Genomic DNA, 25,335 nt, shown 5'->3' with positions numbered 1-25,335 from the left:
GATTTTTAACAGCATATAGTAGTTAATGATTTCAGTGGATGGAAGTCTACTCAGTTCTGCATGTATCACAGTTTACAAATATTCAATTAAATGGAGAAATAACAGACTAATAGAACATTTGTGTCATTGTTAACATAACTTGGCACTATTCCTACTTTTAATCACAGAAGAAATCATTAAAACAAATCTGTATTTCAAGGCACCAAAAACAACAGTTTTCTAAACAAATACTTTGACTTCCTTTTAGTTTGCTGAGAAAGTATAAAAATCTTTCTACCCTTCACATACAATGACAGCTCATTCAGAAAAACAGGCAATGTAGCAATTCACCCACTTATTTGCAATTGTTCTGAAACAAATTTAATCTTGCTTTTTCTACAGTTTATTCCATTTGCAAGGTAAATAAATTTTAACTTTGCTCACTGTGACAACCCTGGACAATGATTTTTTTTAATATGAGTCTGCCGATGACTGGATTGGGCAAAAGTCTTTCCACATGATGTGCAGTGGTATGGCCGCTCACCAGTATGCACTCTCTCGTGTCTTTTAAAGTTTCCTGACCCAATGAAACTCTTCCCACATTTTTTACAATGGTATGGCCTCTCACCAGTATGCACTCTCTCATGTGCTTTCAGGTTTCCTGAATTTGTGAAACTTTTCCCACATGAAGTGCAGTGGAATGGCCTCTCTCCAGTATGCACTCTCTCATGTTTTTTTAGGTTTCCTGAACTAGTGAAGCTCTTACCACAACATGAACACTTGTAAGGTTTTTCTCCAGTATGGACTCTTTGGTGATGTTCCAAGTAACGTGCTCTGTGAAAGGCTTTCCCACACTCAGAGCACACATGATCTCTCACACCAGCATGTAGGTTCTGGTGCTCTTTTAAACTGTGCAGCTGTAAAAATCTCTTTCCACAAAGTGAACACAAGTAAGGCTTTTCATTTAGATTAATTTCTTGGTGTTTTATTAAAACTGATGCTGAAGAAAATGTTTTGCCATATTTATCACAGCTAGATGACATTTCTCCAGAGTGAAAGGACAGATGATCTTTGAGACCACATGCCTGTCTGAAACTCTTCCCACAGTGAGAGCATGTGAAAGGCTTCTCGCCAGTGTGAATTCTCATATGCCTATTAAGACTCGCGTTCTGTGTGAAAGTCTTCCCACACTGATGGCAGGAAAAAGGCTTCTCTCCAGTGTGAATTCTCATGTGCTTCTTAAGATTTTCTTTACATGTCAATTTATTCCCACAGTGTTGGCAAGTGAAAGATTTTTTGGCTCTTTTTCTTTTAATTCTTTTTTGCGAGAAATAATTTTTAGTATGTGAACCACTAAACGATTTTTGTCCAGTTTTGAAAGTATTAAGTGTCTCAAACGGATGTTTTTTCTCATCCACTTCATTCAGTTTTTGGCTTTCCTCTTTAACGTCCATCAGATCTAAAATGAAAACACAAAAGGGTTGTTTTACCGTCCAAAATCTCTTATTAATAAAGACAATAATAAGTAAAACAATAGCCATGTGTTTAAAATCTATTATATCTAATTCACCCAGACCAGACAGGCTTTATCAAAGAACGGCACTCTTCAAAAACACTTATTCAATAGGGCAGGTTAAAAATATTTTATTTTCCGATACATCGGAATCTAATCAAGAGATCGTGAATCAGAAATGAATCTGGAAATCTGTATCAATACCCAGCCCTATTATTCAACAACACGAACTTCTGCAAACGACAAAATAACAACACAAGTATTGTTTCAAATGATGAAACAAACACATTTGAAAAGGTAAATTGGCACTTCCTTTTCAAAGGAATTCTGCAGCATAGTTCATTAAATATTCTTGATACAAAGTAACGCTTGCTAATTCCAGTCAGCTGTCTGCCTTCTACACTGCGAAAGAGACCCCACATCATACATACACAAATACACGCTGTAACAGGGTTCAGGAAAAGAGGAAGCAGGAACCACATTCAACAAGACTTTAATTAGGCAGAACATAAACTGAAAATGCCCTCCTCCTCATTACACTCCACAACTCCCCCATTCAGGCCGGGGTGCCATCTCCCCCACCCTCCCGGCCATTCCACCATCTGATGGTCATCACCACCTCCTGAAAAATTTGAGAGAGATGAGGGGAGGGAGGGGGAAAGAGAAAGATAGAGCAGGAAAGACAGAGAGAGAAAAAATAAAACGCTCTTCACTGCCCACCCGGTCCTCAGCCACTCCTCCGCCCCCTGGTAGACGGTGACGGCTCCTTAGTCTCCTGGCAGACGGCAGCAGCGAGTTCTCCCAGACAGTGTGCCCTTCCTCCTTTCCCAGGTTTCGGCACCAATGTAACAAGGTTGGGAAAGGAGGATGCGGGAACCAGAGTAACAAACAACAAGACTTTAATTACACAGCAACACAAACAGAGTGGCCGTGTGTCTCTCTCTCTCTCTCTCTCTCTCTCTCTGGCATCCGTGGCTCTTCATTTATCTACCTCCTACTGATTAGGCAAATCAGCGCCGGGCGTGCATCCTCACGGCCCGGCCACATCCTCCTCTTCATCACACATGCACATACTCACGGTGACGTCACTGCATTATGTAGAGGTGTCAAACTCAAACTCACTTCATGTGTCCCTTCCACATGGACTGGTCTCAACCGCACAGCACATACTATTTTAAATGCTCTTGTGAACCAGTGAAAACCCATTTGAATGCGGCACAAAATAGTTTGTTGCAAAACTCCAAATTTCTTGGTGATGAAACTAGTTTAAAACAAACAGCTATTGAGCTAATTTAGTGCCAAATCTAAACAAACAAATAGAATGTTTTGCAAATACAAAGAGATATTTGCGAGAAAATGAAGGGTAGTTTTCATGTCACTTGTGAGTCATGTGACTTTTGGTACAATTTTCTCAACTACCATCTTGATTCCGAAGCAACTGCCAGCCTTAGCAGAGCACAATAGATTTTGATCAGTGATTATCTTTGCCAGTTTTCCACATTAGTATCATCCATACTCATCGTACAAAGCCTGCTGCTAGTGTGCAGTGAAGTGATTTTCATTTACATGCCTGCTTGAAGTAGCGTAGGATGTCGCATGTATAAAATAAGTAAAAACAAACAAAAAACATCCAATCTCAACAATTCTCAAACTTAGTTTTTTGAACTGCAGTCTATTGTGCCACGATAAACCGTTACTAGAAAATTTGAAATAATCAAATAAAGAAAAATAGGAAAAGTTATTTTTAAGTTGTCCCAAAAAAAAAAAAAAAAAAACACTGCACGTGCAAGTTTTGATCTCATTGCAGTAATTCTACATAATATTATAGAAAGATATTTTTAATGTATAATAATTATAAATAAAATATTATAATATTACAATAAATTTAACATTTACACTGACTGGTTTCCAAAAATAAAGATGATGAATAGTGGGCTCAGACCCATCACAAGGTGGACAAATACAGGTGTACAATGTGAATACGAAGACGACTAGAAGTTGTTTTTTCTCTCTGATTTATCATTTATTTTTTTGTGGCTCAAGTGAAAATGGTCTGAATAATTTTTAAGAGGGTTGAAGTGTGAACACTCAAAATTAGCTTTTTATATTAGGCCTAAACAATTACCTTTTTTTTTTTTTTCAAAAGGAATCACTTACTAGTTTTTTTGTTTCAAAAAAATCTCATCACAGTTCAAATCCCAATAGCAGTATGTTTTTAAAATAATCACAATATGGTTTTTTGTCTAAATCTTGCAGCTCTACTCTGGATCATAACCTACTCCGGGTTAAGTTAGGTTCACAGAGTAAATTACAATGGTTACTAACATACTGTGAAAGATAATCTTTTTTTTTAAACAGAAAGTTGAAGTTAAAAGTTTACATTGTATAAATTTACCCAGTTTAGTCACTAAACCTGTTTTCAGGAACAGACCTCTGGTCTCATAGAATCGCGTTTTCATAAACGTTATTACTTTACTGTCCATCAACACAAAATAATGAAGAATGAACACAAACCTTTTTGTTCCTCAGTATCTTCATCTTTCATGGCATTTGAACTGCATGGTTCTGGATAACTCATGTCCTCACTCTCTTCTTTAATAAACATCCTTTTACAATTATTTATCATCTCAGCTGTAACACCTGGAGTTATTCCTGTTCGTGTTGAAACAAGTCTAAGGTTAGGATGATGAGAATAATGCGTCATTTATAAAAATGAATCTCAATTTACATACTTCTACTCACTTCTTATTTACAGCACTGTTTACTCTCTAATGTTCGTGTATGCAGTTAGCCCGTATTATTCAATGTCGGATGCTGGATATTCCTATTTGATCCGGTTTTCAAACATGCGATACTCGAATAATGTAGAAACAAACAAAACTACAATGGCAGTGTTTTTTACAGGTTTATGAATATAAATAGATACGATCTGCAGACGTGTGCTAAACATCATATAATACGGAAACTTTGGTGCGTTTATTTTACACATTGGTGGATTTTATTCGTTTAAGATAGAATGTTTATTGTTACTCTGCAAATCTCTCAGAGCGCCGCCATGTTTGCGTGACGTCATAGCGACATTCTGAACCGCTTGTAAACGCTTCGCTTGCTTAAAGGAACAGTTCACCAAGACATGACATTTCTATTTACTCACCCACATGCCATTATTAAACTATTAAATTATTCCCTACTGAAAACAAACAAACATTAAAAAAACCTTTTAATTAGAAATAAAAGCCATTTTTACACTGCAAATGTGGCACAAAAGCTGCATTTGAAGTGGCATTTAGGTTTATTTACATGCAGCTCAGAGGTGTAGATGCATTCAGTGGTGTAGTGGTGCCTGGAAAAGTGAGAGATCATAATTTATGACCCCCATTTTGTTTAGTCTTGCATATTTAGCTCACCCCAAAATGGGCCAATAGTATTTGCAAACTGTCACATAACATCTGCTGCTTGACTTCACGGAGTAAGGATCATTATGAAATTAATATTAGCCACAGAAGAGGTGCAGATTTGGCAATCAATAGGCCTACTGGCCAAAAGACTATAGGAAGAGACAACTACATAATTATGAATTTTGCATGAACTATTCCTTATTCCAGCCACACATGAAAATTGGACAACTATTCTCTAACCTGGCAGGTAGTCTACGGCAGTCTTTACTGGGTGTTTTTAGGGCATATTTGCATTTATTCATGTACGATTGCAGTTTTCCCATGGGAGTTTGTGAGACTATGAGAGGTGGACCAAGAGCACAACACTAGCCTCTTTATTTTGCTCTCAAAGTGCACCAGATGGAAGAATTTAACTTTAAAAATGTACATTTTAAAGTTAAATTCTTCCATCTGGTGCACTTTGAGAGCAAAATAAAGAGGCTAGTGTTGTGCTCTTGTAAACAGTTTTGTGCTCTTAAAGCAACTTTGAAATAAATTTAATTGAGAAACAGTGCCCCCAATTCTTCCCCATACATGATGCTCTTCACCCCCAGCCAGGGTTTAATGGAAAGCTGTTCAGAAACAGAGCCATGGCCTGGCTAAAATTTGCTGGATTGACACTACCCGACCCACGTTTTTCACTCAGAGCTAGAGTCTGTGGTGCTAACTAATCTCTCACATGGCCTCATTTAACAAGACACCATGTTGTAACACAGTTACGCGAAGGAGGACTCAGGAAACGGGGTTGTGAACTAAAGGTAGGCTTTTAATTGCAGTTTTCTCTTTCACTGTACAACATTTAAGTACAACAGTATACAGCACACTGGGTTGCTTGTTGGGCTCTCTCTCTCTCTCTCTCACTGGAGGCTCTGAGTCTGCTTTTATGCCGCTCTCCTCGTGCTCACTGGAATTAGAGACAGGTGTTAGGCATAATTTAGCTCAGGTGTAAGCGCCCTTACCGCTTTCCTCTCCACATACCCCCACTGCTCGACTCAGGCCGGGGCACCATCCGGCCTGTCTACCACCCCCCATTTCTGGAGAGAAAGTCGGCGACAGCCATCTGCACCCCCGGTCTGTGGACCACCTTGAATTTAAAGGGCTGGAGAGCCAGATACCAACGGGTGATCCGGGCGTTAGTATCCTTCATGCATTGAAGCCACTGGAGTGGGGCGTGATCCGAGCAGAGGGTGAAGGCCCGCCCCAGCAGGTAATACCGGAGGGTGAGGACCGCCCACTTGATGGCCAAACACTCCTTCTCCACGGTGCTGTACTTAGTCTCCCTCAAAGAGAGCTTCCGGCTAATGTACAGCACTGGGCGCTCCTCCCCCTCCACCACCTGCAAGAGTACGGCCCCCAGCCCTCTGTCTGAAGCGTCCGTCTGCAAAATAAAAGGGAGAGAGAAGTCCGGTGCATGAAGAAGCGGCCCCCCACAAAGTGCAGCTTTAACCCGCGTAAACACCTGTTGACACTGCTCCGACCATTGAACCAGATCTGGAGCCCCCTTTTTAGTGAGGTCAGTCAGCGGGCTGGTGACGTCCAAATAATTAGGCACAAACCTTCTATAATAGCCAGCCAGCCCCAGGAACTGCCTCACCCCCTTTTTGGTCTTAGGTCTAGGGCAAGTCGCAATCGCCGCGGTCTTATCTATTTGGGGACGCACCTGTCCATGACCCAAGTGGAATCCCGGATACCGTACCTCCACACGCCCAATCGCACACTTCTTAGGGTTTGCCGTGAGCCCCGCCGCAGCGATCTCAGGACGGCCCTCAGATGTTGCATGTGCCACTGCCAATCATTGCTATAAATTATAATATCATCTAAATAGGCAGCGGCATAAGCGGTGTGAGGTCTGAGGATCCTATCCATGAGTCGTTGAAATGTGGCTGGGGCCCCAAACAAACCGAAAGGAAGCGTCACAAATTGGTGTAATCCAAACGGCGTAGTGAAGGCTGTTTTCTCACGGGACATTGGTGTCAAGGGGATCTGCCAATAGCCCTTTGTTAAATCCAAGGTCGAATAAAATCGAGCAGTACCTAACCGATCGAGCAGTTCATCAACACGGGGCATTGGGTACGCGTCAAATTTAGACACCGCGTTGACTTTTCTATAATCCACACAGAATCGTACAGACCCATCGCTCTTGGGAACAAGAACAACCAGGCTGGACCAATCACTGTGGGATTCCTCTATTACTCCCATCTCAAGCATCGCATCCAATTCTTCCCGAACTATTTTCTTTTTGTGTTCGGGCAGGCGATAGGGGCAGCTACGTACCACCACTCCCGGCTCGGTCTCGATGTGGTGTTTATTGATGTTCGTACGGCCCGGTAGCGGAGAAAACACATCTGCAAATTATTTTTGTAACTCGGAAACCTCTGCGAGTTGGCACGGTGAGAGGAGGTCTCCACAAGTAACCGGGGTGTTGAGATTGCGGGTTTTGTTTACCTCCGGTCCGAGATCCGCCCTCTCCGGAACTACCGTTGCCAACGTCACAGAGGCCACTTCTTCTCTCCACAATTTGAGGAGGTTGAGGTGATATATTTGACGTGTGCCCCCTCTATCGGTACGTTTAACCTCATAATCGAGATACCCTACTCGTCGTGTGACCTCAAAGGGTCCTTGCCACTTGGCGAGCAATTTAGAGCTCGATGTTGGGAGTAATACAAGCACCTTATCTCCCGGTGCAAATTCCCATAGCTGAGCACCCCTGTCATACAGCCGGCGTTGGCGTTCTTGAGCCTGGAGCAAATTCTCCTGTGTTAATTGCCCCAGTGTGTGGAGTTTTGCTCTAAGATCAAGAACGTACTGAATTTCGTTTTTGCTATTCGAAGGTCCCTCCTCCCAAGTTTCACGAATGACGTCAAGGACCCCACGTGGGCGTCGCCCATACAGCAGCTCAAATGGGGAGAACCCCGTGGAGGCTTGTGGAACCTCTCGTACTGCAAACAACAGGGGGTCCAACTACTTATCCCAATTCCTAGCGTCTTCGTGCACAAATTTACGAATCATATTTTTGAGCGTTTTATTAAATCGTTCCACTAGTCCATCTGTCTGTGGATGGTACACACTAGTGCGAATCGACTTAATGCCCAACAGTTCGTAAAGTTTGCGAAGTGTTCGTGACATAAAAGTCGTGCCTTAGTCGGTGAGGATTTCTTTCGGAATCCCTACCCGGGAGATAATTTTGAAGAGTGCCCCTGCAACACTACGTGCTGAGATGTTGCTCAGAGGCACTGCTTCCGGATATCGCGTTGCGTAATCCACCAGGATTAACACAAAGCGATGTCCGCGTGCTGTCCGTTCTAATGGCCCGACGAGGTCCATTCCAATTCTCTCGAAGGGGACCTCAATCAATGGAAGGGGGCGCAATGGCGCTTTTGGGGTGGCCGGTGGGTTTACAAGCTGACATTCGCAGCAGGCCGCACACCACCTGCGGACGTCACCGCCAATGCCCGGCCAATAGAAACGGGCTATTAGACGGAGAAGTGTCTTCCTTTCCCCTAGGTGACCGGCCATAGGATTATAGTGATAATGAAAATCATTTCCCGGCGGCTACGTGGAATCAATAATTGTGTCACGTCCTCTTTTGTTTGAGCGTCCTGCATCACTCTATATAGCCGATCTTTAATCAAGGCAAAATATGGGTATGAAATGGCGATGCCTGGCCGGAGCTGTTGATCATCAATTACTCTCACTTGGTCAAGAGCATGTTTAAGGGTTTCGTCCCGTGACTGCTCTAGAGGAAAGTCCCCCTCAGGGAATTCCCTGAGAGGAGGGGCGGCCACCTCCCCCCTTCCCTCTTCATTCAGAGCAGCCGAGGACGGCCCCGGCTCCACCTCCCCTGCCAAAGCATCGCACACCTCTTTATGCAGGACCCATCCGTGCAAATACACTCTAAAATATCTCTAAAATCCGGCCAATCAGTACCCAAGATTAGCGGATGAGTGAGGCAGGAACTAACCGCTGCCTCCACACTATGGTTTCTTCCCCTGAATTTAATCGCCAAAGTCACCATGGGATACTTGTGAACATCCCCATGCACACACCTCACCCTCACCACTTTAGCTAAACCCACAGCCCCGGGTTGAACCAAGCGTTGGTGGATGGTGGTCTGATTGCAGCCGGTATCCAGCAAAGCTTGGTAAATACCCCCCCTGATCCTTACCAGAATCCGGTATGCTCCAGCCCGATCGGGGGCAGCCTGCGGGACGTTGGAGACCCGCACCACCATCCCCACCTCCATCAGCGGACACTGATCCCGGAAGTGGTCCGGGTCCCCACACCTCCAACAGGCCGGCCCAGGCGTTACGCCCGCACTCGAGGAGGAGAGCGGCTGAAGGACGGGGAAGGGGAAGGAGCATTTTCCCAAGGCCGGGAAGCAGGTCGCACATACCCTCCACGCCTGCGCGGGGCAGGAATGGGCCCTGGGGAGAGAACAGAGCGAGAGAACACAGGGGAGGGGGAGGAGGGGAGTGCAGACACAGGGGAAGGGGAGAGACAGAGAGAAGAAGAAGAGGGCTCGTCCGCCCTCAGGATCGCCGCCAAATGGTCCTCCGCCAGCCGAACAGCTTCCTCCAGCGATGCCAGGCGGTGGCACTGGACCCACTCCGCCGTCTTCCTGGGCAGCCGTTCGATCCAGAACCACCTGATCGATCACTCCCTCAACGTAGCGGTCCCCCGCGAGCAGCCACCGCTGACAGGTGTCCCGGTGCCGTTGAGCAAACGCGAACGGGCGATCGGACTTCTCTAACTTCATGCCCCGGAAGAGCTGGCAATTCTCTTCTGGGCTCCGACCGACCCGTTGCAGAATGGCCCTCTTCAGGTCAGAGTAAGCCAGTAGGTTTGTCGCCGGCAGTTGTTGTGCCGCAAGTTGAGCTTCCCCGGACCGGAGAGGAATAAGGCGGGCTGCCCACTGTTCGGGCGGCCATTTCTGCCGTACGCTGGAATAAATCGAGGAAGGCCTCAGGATCATCTGCTGCCCCCATCTTCTGTAACGTGGGCGGGGATAGCGTAGCGCGGGTGTCCGGGGTTGCGGTTGTGGCCGACGCGGTCTCCTGGCTGAGGAGGCTCCGGATGGCGAGCCGGTCCTCTGCCTGAGCATGCATGATCTCGAAAAACTGGCGATCTTGGTCCTGCCGGAGCTCAAGCAGGGATTGCTGGTGGCTTTGATGTAACGTCGCGAGGGACTGGAGGACCTCCGCCAGCTGGGAGGACTCTATGTGGCGACCTTGCTCCATGCTTGGATGCACTTGGAAAGAATTCCCGGGTTTCGGCACCAGTGTAACACAGTTACGCGAAGGAGGACACAGGAAACGGGGTTGTGAACTAAAGGTAGGTTTTTAATTGCCGTTTTCTCTTTCACTGCACAACATTTAAGTACAAAAGTATACAGCACACTGGGTTGCTTGTTGGGCTCTCTCTCTCTCTCTCTCTCTCACTAGAGGCTCTGAGTCTGCTTTTATGCCGCTCTCCTCGTGCTCACTGGAATTAGAGACAGGTGTTAGGCATAATTTAGCTCAGGTGTAAGCGCCCTTACCGCTTTCCTCTCCCGGACGGGCGCTTGACGCCCCCGCTGCCACACATGTTTATATAGAAAAATTTTTTTCAATGAATAAATACTACCTACTGTAGCTTTAACAATTTCATGCTCTAACCATTCTGAAAAGCAGGGTAGAAACTAGTGATGTAAGTTTCAGCTTTTTATCTTTTTACATTACCTCAAACTGCTAACGATAGCTAGCAAGTGAAGGCGTAAGCAGTGTAACATTATGCCAATTAATCTAGTAACGCTAACGTTAATTTACATTAATCATCATGATGCTAACTTCGGCAGTAATATTATCTGTTTGCTCTTGTACACTGATGATGATGAATTGTGTGTCGAGTAGTGTATAAATGCAGTGGATACATTTAATGTTAGTTAACAACCCTCTACGATCATGTTGGAGAAAAAAATCGTCATTGGATAGTACATTTTAGTTTTTACTCGCCAGATGTTTGACTTCATGTAAGCACAATGTAACAAAAAATATATTAAGCAAACTGAGGGGGACCTCTTCATATATATTCACACAATATAGTATATTGTAATTTTTATTTTGCTTTATTATATTATATTATATTATAATGCTTTATAATTTTAATCACATTTTAGCTTTTTAAAAATGTAAAAATGTCACATTCTATCAATTTTTATGATGTCATGAAATTGCATTTTTACTAATGAGACATGCTGTTGTCACTGTTTGAAATTTCATACATATTATTAACAAAACAAGGTGGGAACCTAATAATGAAAATCAGGGGCTGACAATTAATTGACAAACAAATAATTGTGATTATGATGATTAATTGCCTGTTTTAGGTGTTTCATGAATATGACGATTAATTACCATACAAACTCACTATGACCCAGACAACCTGTATAGCTATTATATTGTATTGTATTGTATTGTATTGTGCAATAGTAAAATATTTCTGCCTTAAATTCTTCAATTTCACACATTATTTAAGGCCATCTGATTAACTCACAAGCCCTTATTTCTCATGAAGGAAGATTGAGATTGTGTTTCTTGCATTTGATCATCTCCACAGAAATAGAGCAGGACATCTCCTCTGTCTCACTGCTGCACTGCATGAATAAATCCCATTTGCATTACATGGCCGTTAATTGAAACCGGAATCCTTGCGTTCACAAAATGAATACGTTTATACCTTGTTTATTTGTCATGAGAATTTGGCGAAAGTCTCTGTACGTGCACATCAGAATGCTTGAGAAGTGATTCAGCTTCACAACTGAATGACAGCATGCAGGGAAAGACGAGGCTGAATCCAGCTTCAACTGTTTGTATTCAGTAAAAGGGACTCTGTGTTTGAAATATAGTATATTTTTCAATATTCTAGTATGTTTTTATATATTTTCAATATTCTAGTATGTTTTTATATATCAAAATACTTATATGAGTTTTCAGGCCTTTGTGTGACCCAGGAGAGAGCATATGAGGTTACTAAAAGTGTTGATGCAGCAGAGAACACAAAGAATGTTATATAACCTTGAGGGGCAGGTGTGTTCCTTTAGAGTCCTTTGGAAACAGCATTTATTTCTGTTAATTAGCAGTATTCTGACATATATCCTTGATGTATTTCTTAGATATCTCCTATATGATATGTTTCTGGCATGGTGTTTTGCCTTAATGAGTTAAATATCTTTGGAGCTTGTATTTTCTTTCATTAATCAAATGATAATGTGAAGGAACAAACAAGGCCGCCTCATTGTAAGGGTTTGCTGAAATGGAGGTGAAAAGTAAAAGGTATGGTGAGGACAAGGCTGGTTTGCCTCTTACACAAATGTTTCTAAGTTGATGTGATCTTACCATGAACTATGACGTATGTCCAAAATATGTGGAGTTACCAGCTGATGTATGTTTTTTAAAAATAGATAGGCGGGGGATTTTCCACCAATATTTAATTAGTGAAGGAAATAAAACATATTGGTGGCGAGAGAAAGAGACAAGGGCAATAATCCCATTGGACAGAGATAGTAGGTAAAGGATATATAACTGAGAATTTAGGAGAATATAGTTAGGACAGACAGCTGGCTGGACACGTGTTTGTTGGTGTTCAATAAACTACAACTTTGGCATCTGGAACTCAAGACTCCGAGAGTTTTCTTACAACTTAGAGAGATTCATCGCGATTTTCCACGACATATTCCTGGCGACCACTGAAGGGACGGCAGTGAGGTCAAGGGGGACAAAAGGTCACCGACAGGACAGCTTGCACGAGTTACACAAGACCACCGGCGCCACAAAAATCGAGGTAAGCGTTTTGCTTAAGGTGTTCTTGTGTGATCTGTGATAGCAAGTCCCAGTAAGTGACTTCCCTGAGACTTTTGCCAGTCCGGACATAGAATAATTTGAACTAATTGGCTAAAGTAGAGGCGAGTTCCAGATTTCAAAAATTGGGGGGTGGGATTGTTTAAGTAAAGTTTATTTAAAAGAAGGTAGAAAAAAGCCTGGGGGTGAGTCGAGAAGCGACGGCGCGTGAAAATTCCCGGTTAGGTGCATTTATTCAAGGTTTTGCCAGAAGAGTGGCTGAAAATCCTGTACAGGTGAAAATCCTAACACGGGTGGAGAAGTGAAAATTCGCGCAAAATTCCTCCAGGTGTTAGATTAAGTTATTTATTGCAGTGTTTGACGGAACCCGGACTGTGCAGAAAACGGGGAATTGTTGAACTATGTGCATGTTTGAGATAATGAATAATGTGCATGACTAACTATGTTGTTGGTGCATGTGTGCTTACAGTACTAATTATGCTGTTTTGTGCTTATTCAAGTGCATGATTACAGTGTTGATGATGTATTGTGTGCAGAGGCAGAATAATACAGAGAATCAGGTGCAAAAAGGAAATGCTAAATAAGAGCAAGAGTGGAAAAATTAATTGGAACAGTGAATTGAATATAACAATTGTTGAACAAATATAAAGACACAAAATGGCACCTGCTTCTCTGGTGTCTCCCTGCCTTGCTCTCGCTCACTGGTCAACTGAACGGACAACCCCATGAGCGAGAGGAAGGGGAGATTCAGAGGAGAAGAGATAGAATAATTGGGAAAAAAGATAAAGAAAAGGCAAAATGTTTTCCATTACAGTGAACAAGACTAGAGAATATGCAGAGACAAGCGAGCTTTGTAAGATTTGGAGATCAAGGCAGATCTGAAAAATTGGAAAGAGCGCTGATAGAGTCAAAGGGAATCAGTGATCATTTTTGGAAAGAATCAGACTACATAGATTACACAGGGCAGAAGAGAAAATTAACTGTAAAAAAGAAGAAGGAGTTAATGAGAGCCTTAACTGAGGTGGTGAATTTGGAAGAAATAGAACAGGAGTGGCCATTTGTTAACTGGTCGGAAATTGCGGTTAGGGATATAAATCCTAACCCATTTGTGGATCACATAACTACACTCTGTAAAACAGGCCACAGAGATGAGATGGAGAGATACAGGGGAAAACTGAAAGTGTCAGTCAGAGAGGTGAATATTGTGTTTCTTGCATTTGATCATCTCCACAGAAATAGAGCAGGACATCTCCTCTGAATGCAAAACTTAAGTGTGTATTGCTAATAAAGACTTAGATAATGATGTATTACTTATGTGAAAGCAATGTATTGCTTATGCTGAAATGAATATGTAACCAAACATGAAAAGTATAATGCATGATGAAGCAATAGTTAGAAAAATGAATGTATTAGTTTAGACACTTATAACCATGCTGTATGTATAAGAAATAAGCAATGTATAATCATGTTAACCAGATCAGATTTTGTACCCAAGTTGTATGTACAAGAAGTAAGTGATGTATAACCACTTCTAAGAAAAGTCTTGTAATTCACAAAATAAGATTGTACTAACAAACATAAAGCATGAATAAACAAATAGTTGGTTTTGAGAAGAAATAAAGTGAAACCATATAAGCAATAAAAGAAGGAACATAAGCAAATAAGAAAATAAAAGAATAAGAAAAAAATATGAGTTAAGAAAAATAAAGGGAATAACAAAAGAGTATAAAGAAAAGAAATAAAAGATAATAAATAACTATAAGGAGAAGAGATGATAAACAAAAGGTAAATATATATATAAATAAGTATTAGTTATAATAAATATTGGCTTTGTCATTTAGTTGAAAAATCCAAAGTGTAGCTGGTGATATTAAGGTAAAAGAGCACAATTGTTGATTGTCTCTCTCTCTTTCTCTCACAGTATGCTGGAGACTGAGTGCTGGGGGGGAGAGAAGGGAGGGGCTGCTAGAGCTAGAAAAGGGAGTTGTAAAGGGAGGGCTGTGAACACACACACACAGAAAAAGAGAAGGGAGGGGCTGCCAGAGCCAGAAAAGGGAGCTGTAAAGGGAGGGCTTTGAGCACGCACAGAGAAACAGAACAAGACTTTTCTTTCTTGTCTCAGTTTTCCTCCTGGAACAGGAATTAACAGTGCAAGCAGAATATCTGAAGATGAGGAACTATTGGAAATTGAGATGGATGACGAAGTGGAAATACCACGAACAATTAAGAAAAGTGTTGAAAAGCAGCAGAGAATGAAGGAAGATATAGACAGCATCCGGGTCAGGTCACGAGGGCTATAAACCTCCATGGAGAAGGAAAAAGAGAATTTGGGGAGAAAGACGACAAAAAGAAGAGAGCATATCACTCCGGACATAAACACCCTGAGAAATAAGCCCAAGGGAAAATTAAAACAGGTTTCAGGACAGCTCTATCTTGAAGACATCCCAGAAAAAACTGAGCGAAGATGGAAGAGAGAGAAATTTGGAAGATTGGTTAAAACTGATGTGGAATCTGACAGGGATGACACAGAATCGTCAGATGAAGATGAAACAAGAAAACCGGTTCAACGCTATAACAAGGCAGCGTCATCGCCGTGTTCCATTATAATAAAGGGAAAATATGACTGTTATGTACCATGGGCCAACCATGACCTTGAAGGACTACTGGCAGCCCTCCCAGATATATATGAAGGAGCAGGAAGATGGATTCGAGATGATGAAGAGCGAGCAATAGGGACTCAACTGGCTCTAGGGGACATTAAAGCACTTCTGGCTAGATGCATTGGAGGCGGCAAAATGGCAGAAATACTCGAAAAAGCAAAAGTGGGAAATGCAGTGGACAGCACAAAGTACGATGAAATACCATTCAGCAGGTGCCGAAATGTCATCTGGAAGGCCCTGAGGGACGAATTTCCCACCAATCTAGATCCAAAATCAATAAAAGGAGAACCACTGGGAACAACTGAAAACCCGAAAGCATATATTGAACGAGAGCTAAAAAGATGGAAGCTGGAAATGGAAAAAGATCCAGAAAAAGATCCCTGGATGACAGCTGTGTTCCGAACTTCCATAATAGAAGCCATGCCTACACCAGTAAAGGAAAAACTGGAAGATGTGGTGGGATTGACAACTAAAACTCAGAAAGAGTTCTGTGCTCATGTGGTTCATGCAGTAGAACAACACAGAAAAAATGAAGAGAGAACAAAACAACAAGAGAAAGACATACACAAAAAACTGGAGCAACTGCAGTTAGAAGAACTAGCAGGAAGAAAGAAAAAACTTCAAGCAGCATTAAAGGAAACACCAACCACTGTAACGGCACCAGTGAATACTGCACTACAGGCTCCGAGTAGCGCACAGGCCCAGATAGCTCCAACTGTGCCAGCTGCACCTATGGCACCTTGTGCACTGCCTGTACCCATGTACCAACCTGCACCAGCTGCCCAGGCAGCACCAATGATTTCTGTGCCAAATGCTCCAAATTTGATGCCAATCCAGGGCCAGACAATGCAGCTGCCCATGCCAGCCATGATGTATAACTACCCAGATCAAATGAACAGAGGATGGAATCGACAATATCAAGGAAGAAGAGGAAGAGGAAGAGGAAGACAGAACTATGACAACAGGCCAACAAATGTGTGCTGGGGATGCAACCAAGCGGGACACATGAAGAGAGAATGTCCACTAAACCCTTGGCCACAGATGAACCAGGAGAACATCAACAACTGGCAGCAAGGCCCACAGCAGCAGCAGCAGGCCCAAGGTCCACTTAATCCATGGCGTGGACCACCACAGGGCTACTAGGGATGCCCAGAGAATCCTACGGGGAGGGGTCAGCTTCCAATGATATCAACTGATGCTGATCAAGATCCTATACTGCAGGTTAAAATAGAGGGCAAAGTAACACCGGTTATGTTAAACACTGGAGCCACATTCACGTCCAAATTATGCCTCTCACCTCCCCCAGTCTGGAAAATATGTGAAGACAGTAGGATTCTCGGGACAAACACAGTTGATTCCAATGACGGCTCCAGTGAACATAGAAGTAAAAAGCAAAGCAGTAAAAATTCCAATCTTAATATCAGAAAATACACCAGTGAACTTATTAGGAAGAGATGCTATATGCTAAATGAATTTACAAATATGGTGTACTCCAGAAGGAATCTACATTGATGACAGAGGAGTAAAGCAAATGACAGTGACACAACAACCAGAACCTCAACATCAACAAGCAAATGTATACTGGTTGGGAGATCTAGGACAAGAGGTGGAAGATACAATAGATAAGTGGGGAAAATACATTAGGGCACAGTTAGGTGAACCAAACATGCCAGGAGCAGAGCATCATTGCACACATTTACGTTTATGCATTTGGCAGACGCTTTTATCCAAAGCGACTTACATTGCACTTATTACAGGGACAATCCCCCTGGAGCAACCTGGAGTTAAGTGCCTTGCTCAAGGGCCCAACAGTGGCATCTTGGTGGTGCTGGGGCTTGAACCCCCGCCCTTCTGGTCAGTAAACCTGAGCCTCAACCACTGAGCCACCACTGCCCCAGCACACTAATGTATGATGAAACAAGAAACACAAACTTGGAGAAAAAATGGCTGGATAAAACAAAACAGCAAAGAATCTCGTTGACATCACAATATATAATTGTAGGACAAGAAGGAGCTGCACTTAAGGTAGAAAACAATGACTTTATAGACCCATGGTTCCAGGTACCAGAGTCTGTTCCACATGTAACACTCTATGTGAGCAAGGGCAGGGAGCAAATAGACTTGGGACAAATGATGAAGAAAACAGAAAGGGTACAGTGGAAAGGGACAGAAAATCCTCTCATCATGGAATCACCAGACAAAATGTACCTAAAAATCTTATGTACCACGGAAATGGTAGGAACACCAAAAATAGTAGTTATTACCCCTGCAGAAAAGCTAGATTCAAAAATGATAGAACTAATGACAGAGATGGAAAAATGTGTACCAGCAGAACTGTGGTCTCGTCATGACACAGATGTAGGATTGGTAGTGTCTGCTAACCCAATTCAAATAAAAATGAAACCAGGAACACGGCTTCCACAAAAGCGGCAGTATCCACTAAAACCAGAAGCAGTGTTAGGGATTGGAAGTACTATCGATGGGTCGCTTAAGGCAGGAGTGTTAATTGAGACATCAAGCCATTGTAATACACCTATACTACCAGTAGCAAAGGCAAATAAGACAAAATGGCGATTAGTGCATGATTTGAGGGCAGTTAATGAAGTAGAAGAGGATTGGCCTGCAGAGGTGCCTAATCCACATACACTATTGACTAATGTTCTTCCTGCTGCTAATTATTTTACTGTGATTGACTTGTGTTCTGCCTTTTTCAGTATTCCTTTAGCAGAAGAAAGCAGAGAGCTCTTTGCATTCACCTATCAAGGTAAACAATTCACATACACACGATTACCACAAGGATTCAAGCATTCGCCTCATGTGTTCAACCAGGTATTAAAAGCAGACTTAGAAGATCTCAGAATTGACAGCACATTGATACAGTATGTGGATGATTTACTGATTTGCTCACCAATGCTAGAGCAGTGTCACCAGGATACTATCAAAGTCCTTACTAAACTGGCTGAGGGGGGGTCATAAAGTATCAAAAGATAAGTTACAGTACTGTTTACCCCAGGTGGAGTACCTGGGAAGAATTATTGCACATCAGACCAAAGCAATATCACCAAGTCAGTTGGAGGGCATAAGTAAAGCGCCACAACCGCAAACAGTGGGACAAATGATGACCTTTTTAGGAATGACAGGATTTAGTTCAGATTGGATAGAAGACTATGCTATTAAAACAAACCCCTTGCGAGCACTGATGAAGCAAACAGGACAGCAAAATCTTAGAAGTAAGCTGACTTGGGGTGCGGATGCACTGGTAGCTTTTGAATCACTAAAGAAAGAACTGCAAACAGCACCTGCACTAGCCAACCCAGATTACACTAAACCGTTTCATTTGTATGTAGCGGATAGAAAAAGTGGTTATGCGTCAGCAGTTCTGATGCAGGAACTCTGTAGTGGAAGACGAAAACAACCTATAGCATATTATAGTACAAAACTGGATAGTGTAGCTCAAGGATACCCGCCATGCTATCAAGGGTTAGCTGCAGTTTATTTTGCTTATGAAAAAGCCTCCACAGTGACTATGGGGTACCCAGTGGTGATCTACATTCACCATAAGATAATAGAGCTAATAGAAAATGGGGAATTTGTACTAACACAGGCAAGATGTTTAGCATATTCAACACTGCTGACATACCCAGATGTAACTGTAAAGAGATGTACCACTGTAAATCCAGCAAACTATGTTCCCTTGGAGGACGAAGGAACACCACATGATTGTGTGGCAAATTCGTTAGCTTTCACACGTTTGAGACCTGACCTGGAGTCAACACCAATGGTTGAGGCAGAAGTAGAATACTTGTCGATGGATCCTGTTTTAAGGACCACTTAGGAAATCATGCTGGGTTTGCTGTGGTAAAAAAGCAGGGAGATACTTTTGTGCCAGTTGTGGTTCAGCATTGTGAACAGCCATGCTCAGCACAATTGACAGAATTGAAAGCACTGACCAAAGCCTGTTCGCTTGCAGAAGTTCAAAAAGTCAATATATATACAGATTCTGCATATGCGCATGGAGTGTGTCATTTGTTTGGTGCAGTGTGGAAACAAAGAGGGTTCAAGAAGAGTGATGGAACCCCAATCCAGCATAATGATCAGATAATCAAATTAATTTCAGCAATGATGAATCCAAAAAAGTTGGCCATAGTCAAATGCCAGGCCCACAAAAAAGGCAAAGATTTTGTTATTAGAGGAAATAATGCTGCGGATGCATATGCACGAGAAGCCTCAGGATGCAAAGTAGCAATAATGGCCCCACAAGTGATATTACAGGTCCAGCCAAATTTAGCAGATATAGCACAGATACAACTTCAAGCTGGTCAACCTGAACTAACACAATGGCAACAAAGGGGGCGACAAGGGACGTGAATGGAATATGGAGGTCACATGAGGGGCAAATATTGGCTCCAGTAGCACTTCTTAATATGCTAATTTCTGATGCACATGGATTTGACCATTGTGCAAGAGGTGAGGTAGTGAGAAAGATAAAACAGCAGGGCTACTTGTCCCCATACTTGCAGGCCTCTGTAGATGAGTTTTTAGCAAACTGTGAAATTTGTGAAAAACACAATGTCAGGAAAGGTACAACCGCTCCACTGGGACATATTCCAGCGCCGGAGGGCCCATTCAAACATTTAGTGATGGACTATGTAAACATGATAAGACCGGTCAGTGGGAAAAGATACATGTTGGTCATAATAGACAGATTCAGCAGATGGGTAGAAGCAGTGCCCTCCGCAGATCAGGGAGCACAAACAGTAATCAAATTTCTGACAAGAGGAGTTATCCCGAGGTTTGGAATTCCACCGCAAATCAGCTCAGATAATGGATCAGCATTCATTCAAAGAGCAATAAAGGCAGTAATACAACAACTAAGAATAAAACAACGGTTAGGATGTGTCTACCATCCGCAGTCGCAGGGGATGGTGGAGAGGGTAAATGGGAACTTAAAGGCAAAATTTTGAAAATCTGCCAAGAAACAAGGCTTAATTGGGTTGATGCGCTTCCACTGGCATTAATGAAATACCGCATGCAGACAAACAGAATTACTAATCTAACCCCGCATGAAATGCTGACAGGGAGACCTATGCCAGTGCCTTATCTAAGAGGACCATATGAGGGTCCATCTTTGGAGCAATTAGAAATGGAATTGAAAGCATACATGAGGCAATTGACTTCCATACATGAAAAAATCTGTTCACAGGAACAAAGGAGAAACCCTAGGCAAGACCTGGAGACCTCGTATACCTGAGAGTGTTTAGGCGAAGGTGGAATGAACCAAGGAGAGAAGGACCTTATGAAGTGGTGCAAGCAACCCCAACAGCAGTAAAGGTAAGAGGCAGTAACACATGGTATCATTTAAATCATTGCAGCAAAGTACGCAGAAGAAATCTGCCGAACAATCAAGAGCCTGAGGAAGAGGAAGAACAGCAAGTACAGAATCAAGAGCCCGAGGAAGAAGGAGATCAGCAGGAACCGGCTACAGAATCTGAAGAAAGAGAAGAGGAAGTAGAAGAAGGACAAACGCAAGTAGAGGAAGAGCACGCTGCGGCAGAAAGAGGGATTGAAGTAAGTGCCGCAGTAGAGCAGGAAAGTATAGAAAGTGAGACGGAAGTACATGTCACGGAGGAACAGGACCAAGAAGGTGAAGAAGGAGAAAGACAAGAAGAAAGTGATCATCCTGCTGAAACAGATACAGAAACAACTGAAGGACATGAAGCAGGCCAACAAGCGCAGTCATTCGATGAAGCGTTGTGGGACATGGAGGAAAGAATGGAAGCTCAAGGAGGTATTAGTGTGGATGATGCTGCTACTAACATATTTGGGACAGGTATTGCCTCCCATACAGGGCCTACTGGACAGGCGATCGAGGAAGGCCCAGACTCCCCAGGTGAGGGACCATCACAACGACCATGGTATGATGAATTTCCTACAATTGACATCTCAGACCTACAGTACTATTTCCCTGAATGAGCAGAGACTAGATAACATTGCACGAGAAATCAGAAAGAAGCGAACACCTGGATCATTAGGCAAAGGTGAACCCGAAAAGCAAAGAATCTGGATAAGCAATTTGTCTAAGCAGAACAAACCGAATAATCAGCCTAAAAAGACACCTGACAAAATAATCAACCAAAGAATGACAAAACCAATAGATTTAGTAAATGATTTGGAACCCACAGAGTCAGCAGGAACAGAGGAACTATTAGAACACGCAAATCAAAATGACTGGTATAAATGGGCCAGCTATACAGCTAAACAAGCAAAAATGACAAACTGTGTAATGTGCTCACCCTCTCCATTGAAAAAGTTGGTAGTAGTCCCGAATCCGTATGATTATAAACATTGCGCTGAATATTATGCAAAAAATTGTGGTAATACAGGGAGAACAGTGTTCTGTCCAGCAGAATGTTTGGCATTTTTGGGTCATCCGGAATATGATCAATATTATAAGAAGATAGGGTGGGGAGATGAATGCAAAAAATTAGACGTACGTGTGAATAATGAGAAAAAAGAAAGCCCATCATCATATACAATAAATCGACAACTGGAGTATGAATGCTTTAACAGAACTAGAGGAAAAACGAATGTAGGACAATTTAAGGGCAATTGCGCAGTAATATGGCATTTAGATGAGGAAATGTTTTTAAACGATAATGTAATTAGGTTTAGTGGACCACAATATGCAACAGCGACACTAGGACAGAACTTTACTGCGAACATAACTCCAGGATGTCTAGGCGTAGTTGTTGGTCATTGCCTTACAGGATGTGAAAATCAAACTTTAGTATCTCCTGCGAGAAAAATCCATGCAGAACAAACGGAAACTATAGCGGACTATTTTTGGTTATGTGGGGGAGATTAACTGAAAACCTCACTACCTAAAGACTGGAAAGGACTGTGCGCTAAAGTAAGGCTAATACAAGAAGTAACTATGGTAGAATGGGACCCCTCTGAAATCCAAATTGCACCAAAACCTTTAGTCCACAACAAAGCAAGGGTGAAAGATCCTGGTGTTTACCTGGATGCAATTGGCCAACCGAGAGGAATACCTCAACAGTTTAAAGCTAGGAATGAAATAAAATCAGGCTTTGAGTCAATATTTGTATGGGTAACAGCCAGCAAAATGTAGAATGGATTAATTATATTTACTATAACAACAGAGATTTATAAACCATACTGGCGAGGCACTGGAGGCGTTAGGACACCAATTAGCAGCAACTAGTAAAATGGCATGGCAAAATCGTCAAGCACTAAATTGGTTATTGGCAGATAAAGGAGGAGTATGTGTTATGTTAGGAGCAGATTGCTGTACATACAGTACATACCAAATAATACATCCCCAGAAGGAGCTTTTACCCAGGCAATGAAGAAACTGCATGACCTGAGAAAGGAAGTTAAATCCAATGCAGGGAGAGATCAGCTGTTTGGGCAATGGTTAGATGATCTTTTTGGTTCATGGAAGTTGGGGCTAATGAAGATAGGTATAATAATAGTTATAGGACTGACCCTATTTGCATTATTGTTTTGTTGTATTATACCCATTCTGAGATCAATTATGACTAGAATGGTGGCTAAGCAAATGGTAACTGTATCAATGATGCCAACGCAAACAAGTGTAGCAACCAGACAATATACCATTGGGCCAGGATTGGATGAACTTGATGAGATTTACTGAGAAGCAATCTAGAAATAACACTAATTTAAGGGGAATTTTATTTTTGAACACTTTTCTCATGTTTTTGTTAGTAAGGGAGATAGCATGACTATTGTACTTTCATTTTACATAACAGAATAGATAGCATCTCAAGAAAGGAGTTAGAGGGTGATTTGTTTGTTATTTTTGACATATTCCCCTATTACACTCAATGTAACCAATTACTTATAATGATCGAATCTTTAGTACAATGTACCTAATCAAATAGAAGTAGTATTGCTGATGATTATGTTTAAGAAAATATGGATGTGAAATAATTGACAAGAGAAGACATGCGAGGAACATATGTGAAGAAAGGAGCGACGAGCACCTCAGTGCTTGACTGCAAGAGCAAAATAGACTCAACTGGTGGTTTAAAAACCCGCTGTCTGCTCCAACACACCACCAGATAGTGCTCCAGGCTACCGGAATTGTCTGTGAGTTCCTCTGGCAACGAAGGATGAATATTACTATGTTACTTTTACTAGTGTTTTGTTAAGCATATATATATTTTCTACATAATGGATAATCAATTGTACTCTACATCACGCATGGCTTCACATTTGCATGCACGTGCTTATTACAAATGAGTTGATTTTTGTTACCCACCCCCAGGAACAGTACTAGCTAGAGGACTGGGATCTTTTACTCCTTCCTAGCCAAGTGTGGATAGAGAGGTTTGGTCCCAAGTTCTGCAGAGTGCAGCCCCATAAAGATGGCATTGGATAGTGGACTGAGTGGCCTACTTTGGCTACATGATGAAATGGGACATGCTGGCTTGTGTGACTGCACTCTGGTTTGAGGGAAATAGAGTGTGAGACTTTTTTAAGTCTCAGAGGTGGGAGTATATAGTATATTTTTCAATATTCTAGTATGTTTTTATATATTTTCAATATTCTAGTATGTTTTTATATATCAAAATACTTATATGAGTTTCCAGGCCTTTGTGTGACCCAGGAGAAAGCATATGAGGTTACTAAAAGTGTTGATGCAGCAGAGAACACAAAGAATGGTATATAACCTTGAGGGGCAGGTGTGTTCCTTTAGAGTCCTTTGGAAACAGCATTTATTTCTGTTAATTAGCAGTATTCTGACTATATATCCTTGATGTATTTCTTAGATATATCCTATATGATATGTTTCTGGCATGGTGTTTTGCCTTAATGAGATAAATATCTTTGGAGCTTGTATTTTCTTTCATTAATCAAATGATAATGTGAAGGAACAAACAAGGCCACCTCATTGTAAGGGTTTGCTGAAATGGAGGTGAAAAGTAAAAGGTATGGTGAGGACAAGGCTGGTTTGCCTCTTACACAAATGTTTCTAAGTTGATGTGATCTTACCATGAACTATGACGTATGTCCAAAATATGTGGAGTTACCAGCTGATGTATGTTTTTTAAAAAAATGTATGTTTTTTAAAAATAGATAGGCAGGGGATTTTCCACCAATATTTAATTAGTGAAGGAAATAAAACATATTGGTGGCGAGAGAAAGCGACAAGGGCAATAATCCCACTGGTCAGAGATAGTAGGTACAGGATAACAAAAGGTATATAACTGAGAACTTAGGAGAATATAGTTAGGACAGACAGCTGGCTGGACTCGTGTTTGTTGGTGTTCAATAAACTACAACTTTGGCATCTGGAACTCAAGACTCCGAGAGTTTTCTAACAACTTAGAGAGATTCATCGCGATTTTCCACGACAGAAACTACACAACTCTATCACTGTCGGGTGAAATGTTAATTTCGTTATTGATAGTGGGGCATCATTTTATTATGCCTTACTTTACTTGTTGCCAGTTGCTAATAAAAGCCGTTTTTTGTTCGCATGTGTGAGTGATTTATTCGCAATGTAGAGGTCTGAGTTAATGTTACTTACCTCAAAGATTTGTCGTCGTCCTCAACCACAGTCCCGTTTCTAGAATCAAATCACTGAGGGTGCTTCTGAAAATAGTGAGGGTGCTCACTAATATGTAAATAAATATGTAGGAAATGGCTCCTTATCTTCAGCAGTCTGAAAATAGTGCCAACAAACATGGTATTATCCACTGGGAAGTTTATTTGTTTATTTTATTTTTTTTACATATCACCAGAAACGCATCACCCGAGATTCAGCAAAAATAAAATAAATAATTTCAAAATATTATCCAACACCATTTCAGAAATATCACACTGGGTGCACACTTCCATGCACTGACTTGGTATAACTATAT

The 25,335-nt window shown here is 42.0% G+C and overlaps 1 protein-coding gene across 2 annotated transcripts; it reads right to left on the bottom strand.

Annotated features, from left to right (window-relative positions):
- Positions 1 to 25,133, bottom strand: LOC127649809 (zinc finger protein 501-like). 2 transcript variants are annotated; one of them, XM_052135069.1, is made up of 3 exons: positions 25,002 to 25,133; positions 4,007 to 4,144; positions 1 to 1,438 (listed from the first exon to the last, which is right to left on the bottom strand). In XM_052135069.1, the coding sequence occupies exons 2-3, from the start codon at positions 4,116 to 4,118 to the stop codon at positions 420 to 422; spliced, it is 1,131 nt and encodes a 376-aa protein (XP_051991029.1). In that variant the 5' UTR covers positions 4,119 to 4,144; positions 25,002 to 25,133; the 3' UTR covers positions 1 to 419. The 2 variants fall into 2 exon arrangements, with proteins under 2 accessions (XP_051991029.1, XP_051991028.1); XM_052135068.1 differs by lacking the exon at positions 25,002 to 25,133 and adding an exon at positions 4,235 to 4,539.
- Between the last annotated feature and the right edge of the window lie 202 nt (positions 25,134 to 25,335).

This window comes from Xyrauchen texanus, chromosome 9 (assembly GCF_025860055.1).
Source record: "Xyrauchen texanus isolate HMW12.3.18 chromosome 9, RBS_HiC_50CHRs, whole genome shotgun sequence".
Lineage (NCBI taxonomy): Eukaryota > Metazoa > Chordata > Actinopteri > Cypriniformes > Catostomidae > Xyrauchen > Xyrauchen texanus.
Note: the sequence above shows the minus strand (reverse complement) of the source record. Positions and strands in the feature narration are given on the sequence as shown.

Excerpts from the sequence above, each read along its gene's own strand:
- LOC127649809 (XM_052135069.1), bottom strand. The coding sequence starts at position 4,118 with ATGATAAATAATTGTAAAAGGATGTTTATTAAAGAAGAGAGTGAGGAC. Across the intron at positions 1,439-4,006 it reads AGATACTGAGGAACAAAAAG|ATCTGATGGACGTTAAAGAG; the intron begins GTTTGTGTTCAT and ends TTTTCATTTTAG.